At 46.0% G+C, this 20,139-nt stretch overlaps 3 protein-coding genes across 3 annotated transcripts in view; 2 read left to right on the forward strand and 1 right to left on the reverse strand.

The window, feature by feature from the left end:
- The first annotated feature begins 3,963 nt into the window (after positions 1-3,963).
- Positions 3,964-9,642, forward strand: phyhd1 (phytanoyl-CoA dioxygenase domain containing 1). The gene is made up of 11 exons (XM_080528261.1): positions 3,964-4,055; positions 4,662-4,820; positions 5,120-5,195; positions 5,310-5,357; positions 5,458-5,513; positions 5,618-5,680; positions 5,797-5,818; positions 6,320-6,448; positions 6,858-6,974; positions 7,361-7,487; positions 8,762-9,642. The coding sequence occupies exons 1-11, from the start codon at positions 4,023-4,025 to the stop codon at positions 8,805-8,807; spliced, it is 876 nt and encodes a 291-aa protein (XP_080384387.1). The 5' UTR covers positions 3,964-4,022; the 3' UTR covers positions 8,808-9,642.
- A 1,832-nt stretch (positions 9,643-11,474) lies between these two features.
- dolk (dolichol kinase) lies at positions 11,475-14,474 on the reverse strand. Its single transcript, XM_080530000.1, has 2 exons — positions 14,411-14,474; positions 11,475-13,254 (listed from the first exon to the last, which is right to left on the reverse strand). The coding sequence occupies exon 2, from the start codon at positions 13,104-13,106 to the stop codon at positions 11,535-11,537; it is 1,572 nt and encodes a 523-aa protein (XP_080386126.1). The 5' UTR covers positions 13,107-13,254; positions 14,411-14,474; the 3' UTR covers positions 11,475-11,534.
- Positions 14,475-14,773: 299 nt separating this feature from the next.
- Positions 14,774-20,139, forward strand: part of nup188 (nucleoporin 188) — a gene marked incomplete at its 5' end in the record, with an annotated part of 32,170 nt that continues 26,804 nt past the window's right edge. Inside the window, 10 exons of the mRNA XM_080528309.1 lie at positions 14,774-14,799; positions 15,233-15,287; positions 15,633-15,706; positions 15,809-15,893; positions 16,051-16,131; positions 16,416-16,460; positions 16,584-16,676; positions 16,810-16,929; positions 18,121-18,332; positions 19,499-19,613. Coding sequence (XP_080384435.1) covers positions 14,774-14,799; positions 15,233-15,287; positions 15,633-15,706; positions 15,809-15,893; positions 16,051-16,131; positions 16,416-16,460; positions 16,584-16,676; positions 16,810-16,929; positions 18,121-18,332; positions 19,499-19,613 — 906 coding nt within the window. The remainder of the gene's footprint in view (positions 14,800-15,232; positions 15,288-15,632; positions 15,707-15,808; positions 15,894-16,050; positions 16,132-16,415; positions 16,461-16,583; positions 16,677-16,809; positions 16,930-18,120; positions 18,333-19,498; positions 19,614-20,139) is intronic.

Consider the following 20,139-nt stretch of genomic DNA (forward strand, 5'->3'; position numbering starts at 1 on the left):
AGCCATTCCATTCCAGTATCTGTTGAATTCCAACACAGGCACGCCTCATTCTACTTAAGTGAGGTACTGATTAGGTGATCACCTGAACCGAATCTTATGTAATAAGGAAAATGATTTAAAAAAAAACACTGGTGTGGTCATCACTATCCTCTTGCAATAGCACCAGCTGAATGGCAAAAACAGTGCTAGTAGTACCTCAACTCAAGTAATTGGAATCCAAAAATAACTATTGACCATGCCAAAAGAGTTGAAAAGAAAAGTTTTTTCTTTTTACAAAAGAAGAGATTTGGTGAGGCTGCATTCTTATTTTATGCACCCAAATTGTGCAATGCACACCAGTTTACATTAGGGATGCAACCTCAGCAAATTATGTTCAAGTCAAGACTAAAAACCCATCTTTTTAATATTGCCTTTAAATGACTTAATAATTAAATTATGATTATATAATGATTGGAGCACTTTGAGCTGCAACGTTTGCAGGAAAAATGCTATACAAATAAAAGTTATTATATTATTTTTATTATTATTAATATTAATATTATTATTATTAGAAGAAGAAGGTCAAGCAGCAGACATTGGGGACAACAAAGCTACAGACCGGCAGAGGGCGAAAATGACTCTCTACTGACCGAGATGACGACCAACTCATTTGAATGTCACTCAAAAACTGTAGGATGACATCAAGGGACCGACAAAAAGAATGGCAAACGGCAGCTGGGGTGAAGTGCACGGCGAGGACGGATCGAAACAGGGTCCTTCGGACAAGGCAGAAGTCATGGAAGCTAGGAACAAGCCCATCATCAATGAGAAGCAAAGGCGAGCCAGGCTGAGGTTTGCAAACGACTAAACCTCAACTATCATCCCAGTCCCGAAGAAAAGCACGGTGAGCTGCCTAAACGACTACCGCCCGGTGGCACTCACACCAATCATCATGAAGTGCTTCGAGAAACTAGTCCGGGCCCACATACTCACACGCCTCCCGCCCAACCTGGATCCATACCAGTTCGCCTACAGAGCCCACAGGTCCATAGAGGACGCCATCGCGACGACTCTCCACGCCACTCTATCCCACCTGGAGAGGGGAAACAGCTACGCGAGACTGCTCTTTGTGGACTTCAGCTCCGCCTTCAACACCATCCTTCCAGACAGGCTAGTGACCAAACTACTAGACCTGGGACTATCACACTCTATATGTGCATGGATCAAGGACTTCCTGACCGACCGCCCCCAGAGGGTGCGGGTGGGCTCCCACACCTCCACAGCCCTCAGACTCAGCACTGGGTCCCCCCAGGGCTGCGTGCTAAGCCCCATCCTCTACAACCTCTACACCTACGACTTCACCCCCGTCCACCCCAGCAACTCCATCGTAAAGTTTGCAGACGACACCACCGTGGTGGGCTGCATCTCGGGGGTGGACGAGGCGGCGTACAGTGATGAGGTAGAGCAACTGAGCAAGCTGTGCAAGGTTAACAACCTGCTGCTGAACAAGTCAAAGACCCAGGAAATCATCGTGGACTTCAGGAGGAAAAAGTCCGAGATCCAGCCCCTGCTCATCGACGGAGAGAGCGTGGAGAGAGTCTCAACCCTCCGATTCCTGGGGGTGCACATACAGGATGACCTGTCCTGGAAGAACAACACAACAGCCTCCATCAAGAAGGCACAACAGCGGCTCTACATCCTGAGAGTCCTCAGGAAGGAACACAACAAGCAGAAGATACTGGTGGCCTTCTACCGCTGCGCAGTGGAGAGCATCCTCACCTACGGCATCTGCAACTGGTTCTCCAGCTGCACAACCGCGGAGAGAAATGCGCTACAGAGAGTCGTGAGAACAGCCCAGAAGATCACCGGTGCCCCCCTCCCCTCTCTGGAAGAGCTGTACAACACACACTGTCTCAGGAAGGCCTCCAAGATCTCCAGAGACCCAACCCACCCTGGGTACGAACACTTTACCCGGCTGCCCTCGAAAAGGCGGTACAGGACCATGGCCGCAAGGACAAACAGACTGAAGAACAGCTTCTACCCCAGGGCCATCCAGGCCCTGAACACAGCAAAGACCTAGGTTCTGGGCCCTGGACAGTCTGGACGGATTGATGGCAGCTGCTGGACTGAAAAAAAAATCAGGTGTAGTGCTGAGGCACAAATATGTACATTTCTAGCCTGCAAACTGCGACACTTCAAATGAATGTGCAATAACACTATGTGCAATATGACAACCCTAGTCGTCTATCTGTACAGTATAGTATAGTGGATAGTGTACATAGCCTTTATTTATGTAAACCAGCTCCTTCCCTTCTTGTGTTTTTTTAGTTTTTTTTTCTTTCCTAGCACCGGGGGAGCCACCCCTCCTAAATTTCGTTGTTTGGTACCTGTACTATAGCAATGACAATAAATAAAGACCATTCATTCATTCATTCATTCATTCATTCATAAGGATTGGACCATAGAGGACTGGAGTAAGGTCATCTTCTCTGCCGGAGACCTAGAGAAAAGTTCTACAAGCCACAGTGTCTCCCCCCCTACTGTGAAATTTGGTGGAGGATCGGTGACAATCTGGGGGCACTTGCTTCAGCAAGGCTGAAATCAGGCAGATTTGGTGAAGGACGCATGAATCAAGCTTTTTTTCCAGTAAGACAATGCTCCATGTCACACAGCCAGGTCAATCAAGGTGTGGAAGGAGGACCACCAGATCTAGACCCTGTCATGGCCAGCCCCAATCTCCAGACCTGAACCCCATTGAAAACCTCTGGAATGTGATCAAGAGGAAGATGAAGGGTCACAAGCCATCGAACAAAGCCAAGCTGCTTGAATTTCTGCGCCAGGAGTGGCATGAAGTCACTCAACAGCAAAGCGAAAGACTGGTGGAGAGCATGCCAAGACGCATGAAAGTTGTGATTGAAAATCAGTGTTATTCCACCAAATATTGATTTCTGAACTCAATTAGTATTGTGTTGTTTCAAAATTAATATGATCTTGTTTTCTTTGCATTATTTGAGGTCTGAAAACACTGCATGTTTTTTGTTATTTTGACCAGTTGTCATTTTCTGGAAATACAGTCTACATGTATTATCTACATGACACTATTTTTATTTGGAATTTGGTATAAATGTTGTCAGTAGTTAAAAGAATAAAACAAAAATGTAAATGTTATTCAAACACATACCTATAAATAGTAAAACCAGAGATTTTTTTTCAGAGCTATATATACATATACGTACACTCACTGAACACTTTATTAGAAACACCTGCACACCTTCTCATTAATGGAGGTGGTGTAATGGTGTGAGGAATGTTTTCTTGGCACACTTTAGACCCGTTAATACCAATCAATCCTCGCTTGAATGCCACAGCCTATGATAATCCACCTTGTCACAAAGCAAAAGTAGTTTCAAACTGGTTTCATGAACATGACAATGAGTTCAGTGTTCATCAGTGGCCTTCCCAGTCATCGGATCTGAATCCAACAAACAGAACACCTTTGGGATGTGGTACAACGTGAGATTCACAGCTTGAAAGTGCACCAGAACAATCTGCAGGAATTGCGTGATGCAATCATGTCAGCATGGAATCTCAAGGGAATGTTTCCAACATCTTGAGGCTGTTTTGAGAGCAATGGGAGGCCCTACCCAGTATTAGTATAGTGTTCCTAATAAAGTATTTGGTGTGTGTGTGTGTGTGTGTGTGTGTGTGTGTGTGTGTGTGTGTGTGTGTGTGTGTGTGTGTGCGCGCGCGCGTGTGCGTGTGTGTGTGCGCGCGTATATCCCTCATTATCTGTAGTGTCTTGTTCTATGTCAGTGCACTTTGTCACCCTCTCAGGGAGCTATTAAAGACCATAACTGGCGTTCATTATTGTCTAGTCTGCTGTCTCTACCTAACGCGCCGAAAGAGTTAAACATTCCAAATCCTCTTATTGCTTCACTAGGTTACAGTTTAATCGAACTAGACGGGTCTCTACATCACATGGTCCCAGGTCAGAGGGAGGTACCCGGATGACTCTTCGGTAGTTGGAATTTGTAGAATTCGGCATGGATTTTTTAACAGATCTAAACGCAAAAAAGGTAAGTGGGAAATATCTGTAGCCTACGGAATAAGAATATTCTCTTGATTGTACTTTGATGCGATCAATAAAATACCACCGTCTTATATTGAAATACGGGGGAAAAGGTAGTCTCGTTTAGCCTGTTTTAATTTTACTACGTATAGTTTCCTGTATTCCACTGTAATATATATGCGTTATGCAAATATTTTCAAAGCCTACACAGCGAAAGACAATGTGCAGGTGAAATTATTTGGTAACATAATCGCACGTTCACTGGTTCGCCTTATTTGTGACCCTTGTTACATAACCAGACCTGTTGCTATAATAAGTAACAAGAAGAAAACTGCTAATGTTAGGCAACATGTAATATTTAGCCGAAGACTTCTATGTGAAAAGTAGACAAACAAAAAAAGTGATCATTCATTCATCACGATTATGACACAAAATACAGGCAGGTATTACTTATACTTTCAGTATGTGTGATGGTGAAGAAGATCTTTTAGTATGTGTGATGGTGAAGAAGATCTTTTAGTATGTGTGGTGAAGAAGATCTTTTAGTATGTGTGATGGTGAAGAAGATCTTTTAGTATGTGTGATGGTGAAGATCTTTCTCGATCTCAAACAGTACCAGGAGGACGGGTACCTGGTCCTGGACGGCCTGGTGAGTTCGGAGGACTGTGACGCCCTGAGGCAGAGGATGGGCGGGATTGTGGACCAGATGGACGTTCCACAACATTGTCGGATCCATTTCTCCACAGATCACGATGAGCAGCTTAAGACGCAGGTAAGTGTGAGCCGTTGCGTAGCAGACAGCTTGGACTGTTTTCACTTTCTTTCATTTGACCCCACATTATGTTCTTCTCCATGCCTCCTCATTATTAATCATATGAAGATGCAGGTAAGAGTCACTCTTCCCCCTCTGCTGCTCTGCTCCGTGGTCAGCTAGGCTTGTACTCCCAATAGTACTAGTTCAACACATGTAGGGTACTTGAGTAGCCTGTTTGCATTGTCAATTGCATTCCATACCCCGTTCTTGTTACACTCACAAGTCAACTGAGCCCAACATGTCCTTTTTATCTCAAGGGAAATGCTGACTATTTCATCACCAGTGGAGATAAGATCCGCTTCTTCTTTGAGAAAGGAGTCTTTGATGATAAAGGTGAGCCGAACTTCATGAAAGAGCATTGCTCTTCGCTCCCCCTACTGGTGATTAAGTGATTTGTAGAATACAGTGGTTTCAACTGAGATGAATGACGATTGTCACAATTTATAGGAGATTTCATCGTGCCAAGAGAACGTTCTCTTAACAAAATTGGACATGGTGAGTATGAACATTTATACACATGAATACATTACAATCTTAAATACCTTTAATGTAATGACATAGTTATATACTGATGCTCCTGTTTGATCTTCCCTAGCGCTCCATGCCTATGAGCCTTTATACAAAAATGTCACTCATTCACCCAAGATTCAGGTGAGAGGCTTCAGCCACTAATCATAATGGACAGAACAGAAACCTCACTGCAGCCTTGCCAACGGTGAACGCACACCTGCATTTTCTTCTGTCCCCTACTACAGGATATAGCTAAGAAGCTGGAGTTGAAGAGTCCTGTGATTTTGCAAAGCATGTACATTTTTAAGGTAAAGGGCACACCTGTCGTATTTGTTGAATCTGCCATTGTCGGAGCTATCGCTGATGTCATGTTGATTCAGTACGGTTCTGACTCATTTCATATATTACACTTTGTTTTTTTCAGCAACCGGGGATTGGTGGGGAAGGTAAGGAAGCTGCTGTGCAAAACTGAAGTTTGACCACGACAACGGGTGACAGTGCGTCTAGTGTGTGAGGATGCTGTGTCGTTGGGACGTCTGTCTGTGTGTGAGGATGCTGTGTCTGTCTGTGTCTGTCTGTGTGTGAGGATGCTGTGTCTGTCTGTGTCTGTCTGTGTGTGTGTATGTGAGGATGCTGTGTCTGTCTGTGTCTGTCTGTGTGTGTGTGTGTATGTGAGGATGCTGTGTCTGTCTGTGTGTGTCTGTGTGTGAGGATGCTGTGTCTGTCTGTGTCTGTCTCTGTGTGTGATGATGTTGTGTCTGTCTGTGTCTGTCTGTGTGTGTCTGTGTGCGAGGATGCTGTGTCTGTCTGTGTCTGTCTGTGTGAGTGTGTGTGTGTGTGTGTGTGTGTGTGTGTGTGTGTGTGTGAGGATGCTGTGTCTGTCTGTGTGTGTGTGTGTGTATGTGTGAGGATGCTGTGTGTCATTGGGACGTCTGTCTGTGCCTCAGTGACGCCTCATCAAGACGCCACCTTCCTGCACACGGAGCCCCTGGGCAGAGTGATCGGGGTGTGGATCGCGCTGGAGGACGCAACCCTGGAGAACGGGTGCTTGTGGTTCATCCCAGGGTCACACAACAGTAAGGAGCTGGTGACCACCGGCGACTGGGAGTCTAACCTAGTCTTAGTCTACTTCTGTCTCAACCAGGGTTTGAATGTGGAGGTTGATCATGGCACAGGAGGTAGAGCCGGCGTCTAATGATCGCAAGGTCGGCAGATCGAGCCCCGGCTGGCCACATGTCGAGGTGTCCTCGGGGCAAGGCACTGAACCCCTAATTGCTCCCAATGAGTGGGCCGGCGCCTTGCATGGTAGCTTGCTGCCATTGGTGTGTGAATGCGTGTATGAAGGGGTGAATGAGAGGTCGTTGTAAAGCACTTTGGAGTAAGGCATAGTGTGTCATAAGTCAGTCCGTTTACCCTTTGCTCTGCAGTAGTGCCTGGTGATGTAATAAGTGTGTAATAACTCCAGGTCCTGTTCCCTCTCCTAAGGCGGTATCACCAGGCGTATGGTGCGCAGCCCTCCTGGCACCTATCCCCTGACGGACTTTGTTGGAAAAGAGCAGAACTATGAGGACGGACTGTTTGTTCCTGCGCCTGTTAAAAAAGGTGGGGCTATTTTTTTTTTAAGCTGACAGAGAGGTCAGCTGGCCTGTAGCGGTAATCCACTCCCACAAAGTGCTGAGTTATGGTCCCAGTGCTGACAGGAGGAACAGTGATCTGATTGGTTAATAATTGCAGCAGACCAGACTTCAGTGTGTGGTGTTTGCTGCTGGAAGGCTGTCGGGGGAGGGGCGGGTCAAAGAGTAGAGGGTGGGACAGAGGCACACAGCCATTTAACACTTAAGAGTAAGCAAGCGCATGATAAGTATCGTAGCACTTGAGAGTAAGCACTTTGTCACCTGATAGCTCTTATCAGTTTACACTGGTGAATAGTGAAACTGTTTTTTAACAGGCGGGTTATAAATAACTCATCTCTGTTTTTCAATACCCAGGTGGGGTGGTTCTGATCGACGGGGAGGTCGTACACCGTAGTGCCCAGAACACCTCAGCCAACTCCCGCCACGTGTACACCTTCCACCTCATGGAGTCCCAGGGAACCCGCTGGAGCCCTGAGAACTGGTGCAGTGCTACATCAGCACCATGACACATAGCAACTCTGCATAGATTTGTCACACCTCATTTATAAAAAAGTACTTGAACGTCATCTTTGACTTTCACGTAAGCACATTTTTCTAAACGGACGTAAGCATTATTTATAAAACGGGCTGAGATGGTTTAAAATTGCGTACGTGCTTCCTTCTATAAATACCAACGCAGGTAAAATGAACGCAGGTGAATGAGGTTTGTATTAACGCCCTGTGATAGCGACTCAATTATAGCGGCTGAATTAAGCCAAGTGCTATAATATAGGGTAGTCTGGAAGCGGGAGAGGGCAGAGAAGGGTGGCTTCTCGGTAAGTTGCATTTGTAACGTTTGATCATGACAACTAACCAGGCAAATGCTTATACTCAGTAGGCTACTCAAGTTGTAAAAGAAAATCAGGGGAGGTGGTGGATTTTATCATTATGAGGACAATTTTAGAATCCCCTCAGCGTCAGTGACTTCAGTGTCAGTACCGGTAACTTGGTAAAAATGTCATTGCATGTGTGCGCACCTTGAAATAGCAGTAATACCACGTTCATTGATAAAATGACATAAAGTATGGAAAGAGGGGATGGCCGTTTTAGAAGGGGGACGATTTTGACTGTTTTTATTTCAGGGGGATGCCATCCCCCCTCATCACCCCTCAACTCATGGCTGCGAACTCCCTTTGCGAACTCCCCGACACCAGAGAAAATCCAGTATAATTTAGCGCGTGGCCGGGCAAGGTCCGTTGTGGAACGCACTAGGCATGTTGAAGGGGAGATAGACAGCTCCGGAGGGATATAAAGACAGACTGAAATACAGTCATAAACATCAGTTCCTTTTAAATCTTGAATTAAACTCATTTTCTCGGCTGATAACAACATCGTTAATTTTATTACGAGTCACGTTCACTTCGCATGAATTACAGTAGGCAGTGCAGCTCACATGCCTGTAATAACTCTGCATAACCAGTAGGTAATGTGCGTACGCAAGGTCAATACTCGACGTAGAGCTACGGTCGTTTCCACGGTCAAATTGACTCATGTTAAAATTGTATAAATCACTACGTTGATGTGGTTTTCTACGTACGACACGGGTAAGATCAACATTTGATCTAAGCACTTTCTATAAATGAGGCCCCTGAACCCTTGTGATGCATTTTAGTTGAACACTGCAGTGAGCAGTTTGGTGAAACGTACTGTAAGCAGGTTTTTGTCACACGGATGTTGAGGTTAAAGCCAGTGCTCGTTGTCTCCCCTGTTACCCAGGTTACAGCCCACAGAGGAGCTGCCCTTCCCAGCGCTGTACACATAGAAGACACAGCACCGCAGGGCTGCTGAACACAGACAGCAAAAACTGCCATTTGCCAGGTTACCTAAGGAAGGAGCTCTCCTGAAACAGGACCAGAACAGACATTATTCTAAAAGAAATCAGTTGCAATATGATATCTACCAATCATGTCCAGCGAAACGTGATCAAACACTTGCCTCTTAGAGAATAACATGGACACCTTACAAGGGCACAATACACAGTGGAACTGAAGAGAGATTTTATATAATAATGGACAAAAATATTATGTTTGATATTTTGGTCATTCAGTTTTCCCTACCACATTGCATGAATTTACTATGAATCACTTTTTTGATGAACTGTGAAATTATTCTGACCTTCAGTATTAATAAAAGTGATAGATTTTTTTTTAACTTTCCACCACATTTGTGAATCTTGAGAGCATTAGTCCTTACTTTAACCCTGCTATCTTGAGAGCATTAGTCCTGACTTTAACCCTAGAAAACAGATACAGAGGATCAACTTCACTCTGATCAGATGACCAAGAGAACAATGACCTACAGTTGTGTAGATTGAAGAGAGAGGTAAACAAAATGGTTGAAGGAATGCCAAGTCACACAGTAAATGGTTTCATTTGTAAATGGTTACCCCAAAATACAAAAACACTTGTTTTTCAGGTGCATGTGTGTGTGTGTGTGTGTGTGTGTGTTCAGAACATTGGTCAGAAGACGACAGCAATGAGACACCGCCGATACATTTGACGACCGGTGTGTATCTATTAGAAGCACACTGAGGAGAACAATGAACTTGTGTATGCCAGAAAAACATGACTTTCATTCATCTCATCTACAAAAACGATTAAAGTGTGTAAATACCCTCAAGTTCTATTATATTCAGCGTTCCTTCTGAATCCAATATAACCAGGAGGCACAATGACCTTAAATACATTCTGCTCATTATAGCTGGCTATTTATGTCTTATGTTATGACACATCCTACCTTTTGTGTGATGCAGTCATTTCTACTGGATGAAAGACAGACAAGTGTCTTAGCATAAAAGGCATTTAATGAAGCAATCTGTCATGCAATACCAGTGTTTCCAGTCAAAGCCAAGAACAGGGACAAAAACAAAAAGGCCAAAACATTATAGGACAAAACAAGCGTATAAATTATCATTATTGATTAGAAAAGGCAACAAACAAAGTACCACGTTACAAATGAATTAAATACTCAGTGTCTCCCCTCCACCCCCCGCCGTTGACAAAAGACTGGGGGACTGAGGTACTGTCAGAGGTACTGTTTCATGCTGGAAAACAAACTGACACAAATCTTCAAAACGACATGTTTGAATGTCTCCAGAATGCACAGCAAACTGGGGGGGGGGGGCTGTGTCACAGCATCAGAGGCTGCCCTGGCTGTGGCCTGTTCATGACTGACATGATGACAAAGCAGACATGTCCACTGTCCAGGGAGAAACAGAGGCGCTATGTCTGGATAGGGTCTAAACAAGATATCTGTTTAATATTTTTTTTCTTAATTTAGATTGAAACTGTCTACTGCAGCCAAAAGCACAGCCAAGATCCGATTCATGTTAATATAATTGAACACAAAATCAATTCAAGCAATTAGGCAATGTGGGGCCCTGTTAACCCATCTCTACGAACTACTATTTCTAATATACAGATCAGGGGACTTGTGTTGGCATGAGTATCGAATAAATGTTTCAATATTTTTTGGGGAGAGGGCCCCCATCAAACCACGGGGATAAGAAAGGCAGAGCAAACGTCTCAGACAAACAGAAAATAAAATACTGTCGAGTAATTTTTTGTATACAAGTTACAGTACAGGATTTCACATTTTAATGTCATGCTATAAGTGTTTCCTAAACTGTTGCTGTCCTATTGAAGCATCAACCAGCCCCACACAGAGCTACCGTGAAGGGCTACTTCCACACAAAACCATGCTTGCCAGCTTCAGTATCTACAGGTAATGTGTGATACAAAATATACGTGTTAAGGCAAATATGTCCAGCAATCTTCACATTGCAGATATGTCCAGCAATCTTCACATTGCAAAAACAAAACAAGAAACGCAAAAAATACAACATATTGTAATATACATTGAGAACCAAAATACCCATCTAGGAGTGTCTGTACCTTAGACTTAAAGTAAATCCCTGCAGCGGATCGAGGGAAACTTAATTATGGCTAAATTACATTGTTCCGTGTCCCCTGGGGGAACATCCCCCATCATCACAAGTTAGGAAAAAATAATTTAAAAATCAACCCTTTTTTCCCCTCCTTGTGAAGCAACTGATATATAAAACCGGGTAGTGTGGACGCTAAGAGGACTTGCTTGTTATCGCCATGCTCATCTCTGTAGTCCCACAAAGTAAAGGGCAATATCTGTCTACCATTAGGACATCTTCATGTCCTCTCATCATTTATGCAAGCGGTCAGATTGCGCTCCACCTCGTTGTTGTCGAGAGATTATCAGTGCAGCATCAGTACCAACGGTGAACTATTCCTCTTAAATTACAAAGCCCCCCCCCCCCCTCCCCCACCCAAAAAATCCCAGTCACCTGGTGAGGATTTACACGCATTTTCATCAAAAGGCTCTTTAAATACAGCCACCATACAGTAGGTCACACTTCAACTCTTCAACCATCCACCCCCTTTCTCGGCAGCTGGCCTTCAGCCGTGGGGTGGGGGTTGGGTGTGTGTGTGTGTGGGGGGGGGTCTCCAGGGCCAGGTCAGAGCAGCAGTAGGATGAAGAGGTACAGGGGGAGCAGCAGGTTGTCTATCTGGGAGGTGTAGGCCTCCAGCATGGCCACCAGGGTGATGGAGCCCACGATCCACGAGTAGCTGGAGTTCAGGTCGATGCTCCCGTCCAAGATGAGGAACATCGCCACGGCGATGATCTGGGCGAACACCGACGTGGCCGTCCCCTCCACCGTCTTCTTGGTTCCCGGCCAGCGGATCTCCCCCATGGTGCTGCCGAACACCGACGCCACTGTGTCGCCCACCCCCACCGCCAGCACGCCCGCGTAGGGCACCAGGCCGCCCGCCCCCGACAGGGCCCCCTTGGGGACGCAGGGCGTGGGGAACAGCCACACAGGCAGGGACATGCCCACCAGCAGGTAGATGTGGGTGAGGATGAGGGGTCCCGAGTCGCGCTCGTCCAGGAACAGCGTGAGAAGCTGGCGGAGGAGCTGCCCCAGCGGCCGGATGCGGAAGTAGCGCACGTACTCCAGGAGCAGGAAGGCCGCCAGGCAGCCCACCGACGCCACGTGCAGCAGCTGCCGGTCGTACACCAGCCCCGGCACGAAGGTGGCCACCACGATCAGGTGGAAGTACTTGCGCACCGCCGTGGACGCCTGGTGCTTCTTGGAGCCCGAGGTGCGCTGGTAGTTCTGGTGCAGCACCACCACCATGGCCAGCGTGGCCAGGAGGGCCCAGTAAGCCAGCAGGCCCAGGCGCTTGTCGTTGAACGTCACAAAGTCCAGCAGCCACATGAGGGGGTGCCGGCGGATGAGCAGGGAGAGCCAGGGCATGAGGATCCCCAGGCCCAGCACGGCCGTCATCATGTGGAAGAACAGGGACGACACCCACGTCTCCGACTCCATGAAGCAGAAGAGCAGGGCGAAGAACACGCCCAGCAGCAGGCACCCCACCACCGCCACGGGCAGGAAGTAGTTCACCGGGTCCCCCTTCACCTCTGCCAGGTTGAGGGAGCGCTTGATGAGCTGGTTGACGATGAAGCTGATCCCCCCCACGATGAGGAGGGCCTCCCCGGGGGTGAAGCAGCGGGGCAGCAGGTAGAGGACGATCAGGCAGAGGTAGACGAAGATCAGCAGCACCTCCAGCACCTCGATCACCTCTGACACCGTCAGCGTCTGCTTGGTGGTGTAGAAGATGGCGCTGCCCGCCACGCCGGCGATGACGCACGTGTTGGTGGGCACCGGCCTGGTGATGCCCAGGGCCAGGAGGGACAGGAACAGCGCCAGCATCATGCCCGTCACCGTGACCACCATGAAGAAGCGCTCAAAGTAGACGTTCCCCGAGGCCACGCATTGCTCCCGCAGCACCAGGCCCAGCAGGGGCATCACCATGCATGCCGGGACGATGCCGCTGTTGGCCGACGGACGGAACTGGAACACGGCGCCTCCGTTGCGGAGCAGGCGGTCCCACTTGTGCTGCACGTAGAAGGCCTGGATGACCAGGGCCACGCAGCACCAGGAGTGCTGGTTCCACACAGCCATGTGGACACACAGGACCATGGAGAACACCACGGCAGACTCCACTAGCACTGGGTTGGCCTGCATGACTGCCGTGTGGAGGGCGACAAGGGGGGAAGGGAGATCTGGGTTGGGCTTTCTCTAATAATGTCTTATTCTGATTTACTGTCAGTTTCTTTCCTGCACACTCTGCATTATTAGTTGGGCTCTCTCCTTTTTGTCCGCTGTGTTAAACCTATGAAGATGAAATTGTAATTGGTTAGTCAGGTTTATGGTTAACACAGAAATACCGTGAGGACCAATCAGGGTCAATGTGCAGGTAAGTACAGTTGGTTCAGTAGATGTTCAGGCATTCAAAGAAGAATGACATTTAATTTGACTAACAAATGATGAACAGCATTTCCATTTTCAAAACAAATGTGTGTTTTTTAAGTTTGTGGGTAATATAAGAAATGCTGGTGGACTATCAAACTACAGTTGCTCTAGGGCTAGGCTATATTTACTAGACTAGCTAACACTAACCTTCAACTATGATGTCTAAGTGTCACATGTCACAATACCGAACCATGGCCCACTGTAGCTAATGCCCATGACCTATGGACACACTTGACCTATGGACACACTTAACCCATTTGGTATGACTGAAGAGAGACGGAATCCCACATCACACAATCTTCCAATATAACCACAACCTTCCAATATAACCACAACCTTCCAATATAACCACAACCTTCCAATATAACCACAGCCTTCCAATATAACCACAACCTTCCAATATAACCAGAACCTTCCAATATAACCACAGCCTTCCAATATAGCCAGAACCTTCCAAGATAGCCAGAACCTTCCAAGATAGTTTAGTTAGTTAGTATTTTTTTTTATCAAGATAGTTTAGTTTAGTATTTTTTTTCCTAGCACCAGGGGAGCCCCCCCTCCCAAATTTCGTTGTATGGTACCTGTACTATATCAATGACAATAAACAAAATAAAGACCATTCATTCATTCATTCATTCAGATAGCCAGAACCTTCCAAGATAACCACAGCCTTTTGTTCAGACTCAAAGGTGGGGGCGGGGGCTGAAATGATGACCAAGGTATCTTTGAAAGATCGGTCGAAAATAAATGGTAGAGAATTGCACACATTCTGGAACATTCCGATGTCTATCTTTAGGTCCAGCATTCATTTGTGTGGCCTGGGAATCTCGCTCCCACTGTCTGGCACTGTGGTGAGAAATGCTTTCATGCCATTTCAACCAAGGATGCCTCTATGACCAAACATCCCTCCTGGCTGACAAGCAACGACACTCCGCTATGCTGAACAGATCACCGCTATTCCACCATGTAAACATCTATGAGTTGACAGTGATATTTAATATAACAAGCATACTTACCCAGTAAATGTCGTACATATCCGATCAGAAGAATAAAGTGATAGATATAGATGTCCGATCTTTCTACTACTATTCTCCCGATCAGCTGGCGGCCGCGTTTGTCACTTCTTCTTCGGGGGCATTACTGACGGTTGACAATTCAATGTAATGGTGCATTACCGCCGCCACCTGGACAGGCATGAGAACCTCAGTCTAGTAGTCATTACCGCCACCTCCTGGACGGGCATGAGAACTTCAGTCTAGTAGTCATTACCGCCACCTCCTGGACGGGCATGGGAACTTCAGTCTAGTAGTCATTACCGCCACCTCCTGGACGGGCATGGGAACCTCAGTCTAGTAGTCAGAGTCACATGGGAGGCGAAGATGGCGAACTCGGAGATGTGTGTCAGGTAGCAAAGCTAAATGAAAGAAAACTTTTATCTGATGTCGGTTATCATTGCGTTCGGATTGAAACATTAAGCTAATTCATACGTTCTAAAGTTGCGACTTTCTTCTTCAAAGTTTTGTTGAAGATTCATTTTATGAGGAGGCGTCAAGTGATTAGCTTACCAGCCAACGTAGCTAGCTAGCTACTCGCTAGCATCATTTGAATGGCAGGACAGCGCGGTCCGGACGGCTAACGGCATGACAACACAACACACAGCAGCATGGTCTCAAACACTGACTTATACAGACATAAGTGACAGCTCATAAGTGACAGCTCACAAGTGATAGTTGAACCGTAACAGTTAGTCATCACGTAGCTTGTACCCCCCCACACATCGGATGGAGGTCTCTGATGGGCTATCTAACTGACGGGCTATCTTTCTGTTTCTCTCGCAGGAGCAGCCGAGAATTATGGACCATTCTACTGGGCAGATCTGCATTGCGAGAGCCGGTATGGATATGCCTCGTTATCTCTCTCCATCCCCATGGATATTGTTCCTTGATATGCCATTACGTTGCGTGTAGAGTTGATGTAGGCTATTATGTGTTGTGAAGATTGCTTTAGTATTTAATTCCATTTATCTTAAAATAAATCAACTAAGTCGAGAACAGCGATTTGTTTACGAACCTCATGCGTGTTACACGTGCATTCACGGTTACATACATTTTGTAACACAACAACCGTATTTCGTGGATACAGTATTACTGTGTAACATAAGTTTCTACTCACTACACCACTCTGTGCTTTTCCTCTCCTCCCACCACCCGAATTGACCTCAATGGATGATGGACGAAGGCTCAAATAGAGGCAGAATTGGACAGAAATTGGGAGAGGTTACTTCAGGGATTGTGTTACTACAAACCCCCCAGGTAGGTTGTGGAGAGTGATGCATAGAAGTGATTCACAGTTTCAACAGTTAGGCTATAACATGATGACTGGCTGACATGATGACCGCCATGTCTCTGCTGCAGCGCATCATCAGCGGATAAACTGAAAGCAGACAAAGGTGTTGCCCAGACGTTAAAGGACCTTGGTCTGAGGATCAGCAAACTGCTGGTGAGGAAACACTTTGAAATTGCTTTACGGAGTTCATCACAAGTCATATTTAGGATAGGTTATTGTCTGACGTCTGATAATGTGTTGTCTGAGCTAGCTGTCTGCTCTAGTTTGTTTCTACGGTTGAAGAGATGGTCTTCTCATGGTCTGGTTTCAGGGACTGGATGAACAGCAGAGTGTGCAGATCCTGCAATGTTATCTCCAGGAAGATTACAGAGGCACCCGCAATTCACTGAAGGTAGTGTGTGTGACATTAGGCTTAGGCTTCGGGTTGTGGGTTCGATTCCTGCCGGGACCACGTATACACTGAAATGTACGCACTCATTGCAATGCATTGGATAAAAGCGTCAGCTATATGTTATTATATATTATTATATTATGACATGATGTAAATAAGAATGTGAAGAATTGTGGAAAATAGGCTAATTTAGAAAATAGATGCAGACAACAATCTTGTCTGCTTACACTTCCTATACTTGTTCAAACTGATGTCCTGATACATGTGTTGAATCCCTCCTAAAGGCTGTTCTACAGGATGAGAGACAAAGCCAAGCCCTACTTCTGAAGGTTAGTGCACCCCCACCCCCCGAAAGCCAATTCTGCTGGTATTACAAATGTATAAAACATCCTAGTCTTATCATTGGGTTTCCAGACCGAGCTGACAGTTGGACATGTTTCTCTGGTTGTCAGATTGCAGACTACTACTATGAGGAGCGCGTGTGTCTGCTGAGATGTGTCCTCCTGCTGCTGACTTACTTCCAGGATGAGCGACATCCATACAGGGTGAGAGACTCCTCTGGTGGCCCAGGGCTGCTTGTACAATATCTGGAATCTACTGTGTGTGTGTGTGTGTGTGTGTGTGTGTGTGTGTGTGTGTGTGTGTCTGTCCTAATTGCTTTCATTTGTCTCTGTGCAGGCAGAGTATTCTAACTGTGTGAGCAAGCTGGAGAAGGACCTGGTGAATAACTACCAGCAGCAGTTTGAGAACCTGTTCAAGGCAGAAGCCCCCACATGGGAAACCCACGGAAACCTCATGGTTAGAGCATTAATCTTCCTCCTGTTCCATGTGACGTGTGTTCAGCTTCACACCTGAGCGGATGCTTAGTGAAATCTCACCCCGAAGCTCATAGACAAATGTTTATTAACAAGTAAAAAAGAAAAAAATTATACAGTATGTGTTACTGGTGTAGATAATCAGCGTGGTTCGATTATGGTGGTGGTGGTGATGATGTGGTGATGATGGTGGTGATGATGGTGGTGATAATGGTGGTGATGATGATGATGGTGGTGGTGGTGATGATGATGATGGTGGTGGTGGTGATGATGATGATGATGATGGTGGTGATGATGGTGGTGGTGATGGTGGTGGTGATGATGGTGGTGATGATGATGATGGTGGTGGTGATGGTGATGATGGTGGTGGTGGTGGTGGTGGTGGTTATGATGATGATGATGATGGTGGTGGTAATGATGGTGATGGTGATGATGATCATGGTTATGATGATGGGGGGGTGGTGATGGTGGTGGTGGTGATGATGATGATGGTGGTAATGATGACGATGATGGTGGTGATGATGATGATGATGATGGTGATCATGATGGGGGGGTGATGATGATGATGATGATGATGGTGGTGATGATGATGATGATGGTGGTGATGACGATGGTGGTAATGATAGTGATGGTGGTGGTGGTGATGATGATGATGGTCATCATGGTGATGATGATAATGGTGGTGGTGATGATGATGATGATGGTTATGGTGATGATGATGATGGTGGTGGTGATGATGATGATGATGGTTATGGTGATGGTTATGGTGATGATGATGATGATGATGGTGGTGGTGTTGGTGGTGGTGGTGATGATGATGGTGATGATGGTGATGATGGTGGTGATGGTGATGATGGTGGTGATGGTGATGATGGTGGTGATGATGGTGGTGATGGTGATGATGATGGTGATGGTGGTGATGGTGGTGGTGGTGATGATGGTGGTGGTGATGATGATGGTGGTGATAGTGATGGTGATGATGGTGGTGGTGATGATGATGATGGTGGTGATAGTGATGATGGTGATTATGATGATGGTGGTGGTGGTGGTGATGATGATGGTTATGGTGATGGTGATGGTGATGGTGATGGTGATGATGATGATGATGATGGTGGTGGTGGTGGTGGTGGTGGTGATGATGATATCAACACATATATGTGTGTCTTCCCGGCAGACGGAGAGGCACGTGTCCCGCTGGTTCCTGCAGTGCCTGAGAGAGCAGTCTCTGCTGCTGGAGGTCCTGTTCCTCTACTACGCCTACTTTGAGATGGCCGCCTCCGACGTGCTGAGCTTCACCAAGATGTTCAAGGAGCAGGGCTTCGGCCTCCGGCAGACCAACAGACACCTGGTGGACAAGAGCATGGACGCCCTGGTGGACCGCATCGGGTCAGAGCACACGAACACCCGAATGAATTTATTGTTTCTTTATTTTATTTTATTTTATTTTTTGTTGGGCAGTCCCACTCATATTTTTCCTTTTATTGACAGTAGAGATTTAGACAGGAAGGATGGGTGAGAGAGAGGGGAGGGATGACATGCAGGACATGTCCGCGGCCGGAATCGAACGGGGAACCCTGCGGTTACGTGCTCGACGCTGAACCCGCTACGCCACCTAAGTGCCCCTGAATGAATTTATTTGACAGGTTTTTAAAACGGGGTATACAGTTATCGGCTCCAAATGAGCCTAAAAAGCATACACGTATAAAAGAGAAGAAAGAAAACCCCCCATCAAGGATAACACAAGAAAGCCAGAGGCTTATGTCCATGGTGGTCCTTTGATATTAAAAGATGTAGAAAGGTAGAGAGATAAAGATGTAGAAAGGTAGAGAGATAAAGATGCAGAAAGGTAGAGAGATAAAGAGGCAGAAAGGTAGAGAGATAAAGATGTAGAAAGGTAGAGAGATAAAGATGCAGAAAGGTAGAGAGATAAAGATGTAGAAAGGTAGAGAGATAAAGATGTAGAAAGGTAGAGAGATAAAGATGTAGAAAGGTAGAGAGATAAAGATGTAGAAAGGTAGAGAGATAAAGATGTAGAAAGGTAGAGAGATAAAGATGTAGAAAGGTAGAGAGATAAAGATGTAGAGAGATAAAGATGTAGAAAGGTAGAGAGATAAAGGAGAGAGTAGAACAAGCAAAGACATTGGTGAGACAATCAGGACAGGACAGGTTTGGCATACAGGCAGTAGTTTACAATACTAAAAATGGTATCATCCACTGTATCACTTCGAACATACACACCAGCCATTTCTATAGATAGACTGTTTCGAAAATAAATGCAACAGTTAGACTGTTTCCCACGTTGCTGATTGGGAACAGTTGCATTTATTTCGTTTAGGGCCCGGTTTCACAGACGTGGCTTAGGACTAATCTTAGAAAATATTTTTTAAAAAGCATCTTCAATGGAGATTTGACGTCCAGGACTGAAGACATAAGTCTTGTCTGTGACACCGGCACATTGAGAGGCAACTAACCGACAGTGCTTCAGTATGGAACTGTGACCTTTGTGAAGGTTTTCATTGGTTAGTATGTTTGTGTGTTTGTGCAACCTGCAGGTACTTCAGCGCTCTGATCCTGGTAGAAGGGATGGACATCGACTTCCTGCACAAGTGTGCTCTGGAGGACCGCACGCAGCAGCACCAGTTCTCCAACATCCCTGACATCAGCAGAGTAAGACCTGACCTAACCCTGACCTAACCCTAGAGCAGCGGTTCCCAACCTTTTTGGACTCAAGGCCCACTCAAAAGTATTCACGGCCCACACAGGCATTTTACGGACGCGCACATTTTTTTGTGTCATCATTATTCTCTTATTCTTGTTGGATATTTCATGTGCATCATCATACAATCATCATACATACAGTGCAGTAGGCCTAGTAGTAGCATGTTTTGAAGAAAAAAAATACAGTACCATGCATGTCTTTTTTTTATTTAAAAGTTTTTGTAAAAAAAACGTAGAAAATGTTATTTTGCCCATGATTTGGCGGCCCACTTGCAGTACTCTCGCGGACCATAGGATGGCAATCGCTGCCCTAGAGAAACCCTGAGAAAACAAGACATCAGCACAGGACAGCTTAGTTCAGAGACAAAGAGAAAAGCAGTGACCTCACCAATCTAAATCAGCCAAAATTCAAGACCAAAAAGAAGCATTACAACTACAAGCCTTCGTTTGTATGCTGGATCACTACGACCGTTAC

This window comes from Nansenia antarctica, assembly GCF_963989245.1.
Source record: "Nansenia antarctica genome assembly, chromosome: 4".
NCBI classification, from domain to species: domain Eukaryota; kingdom Metazoa; phylum Chordata; class Actinopteri; order Argentiniformes; family Microstomatidae; genus Nansenia; species Nansenia antarctica.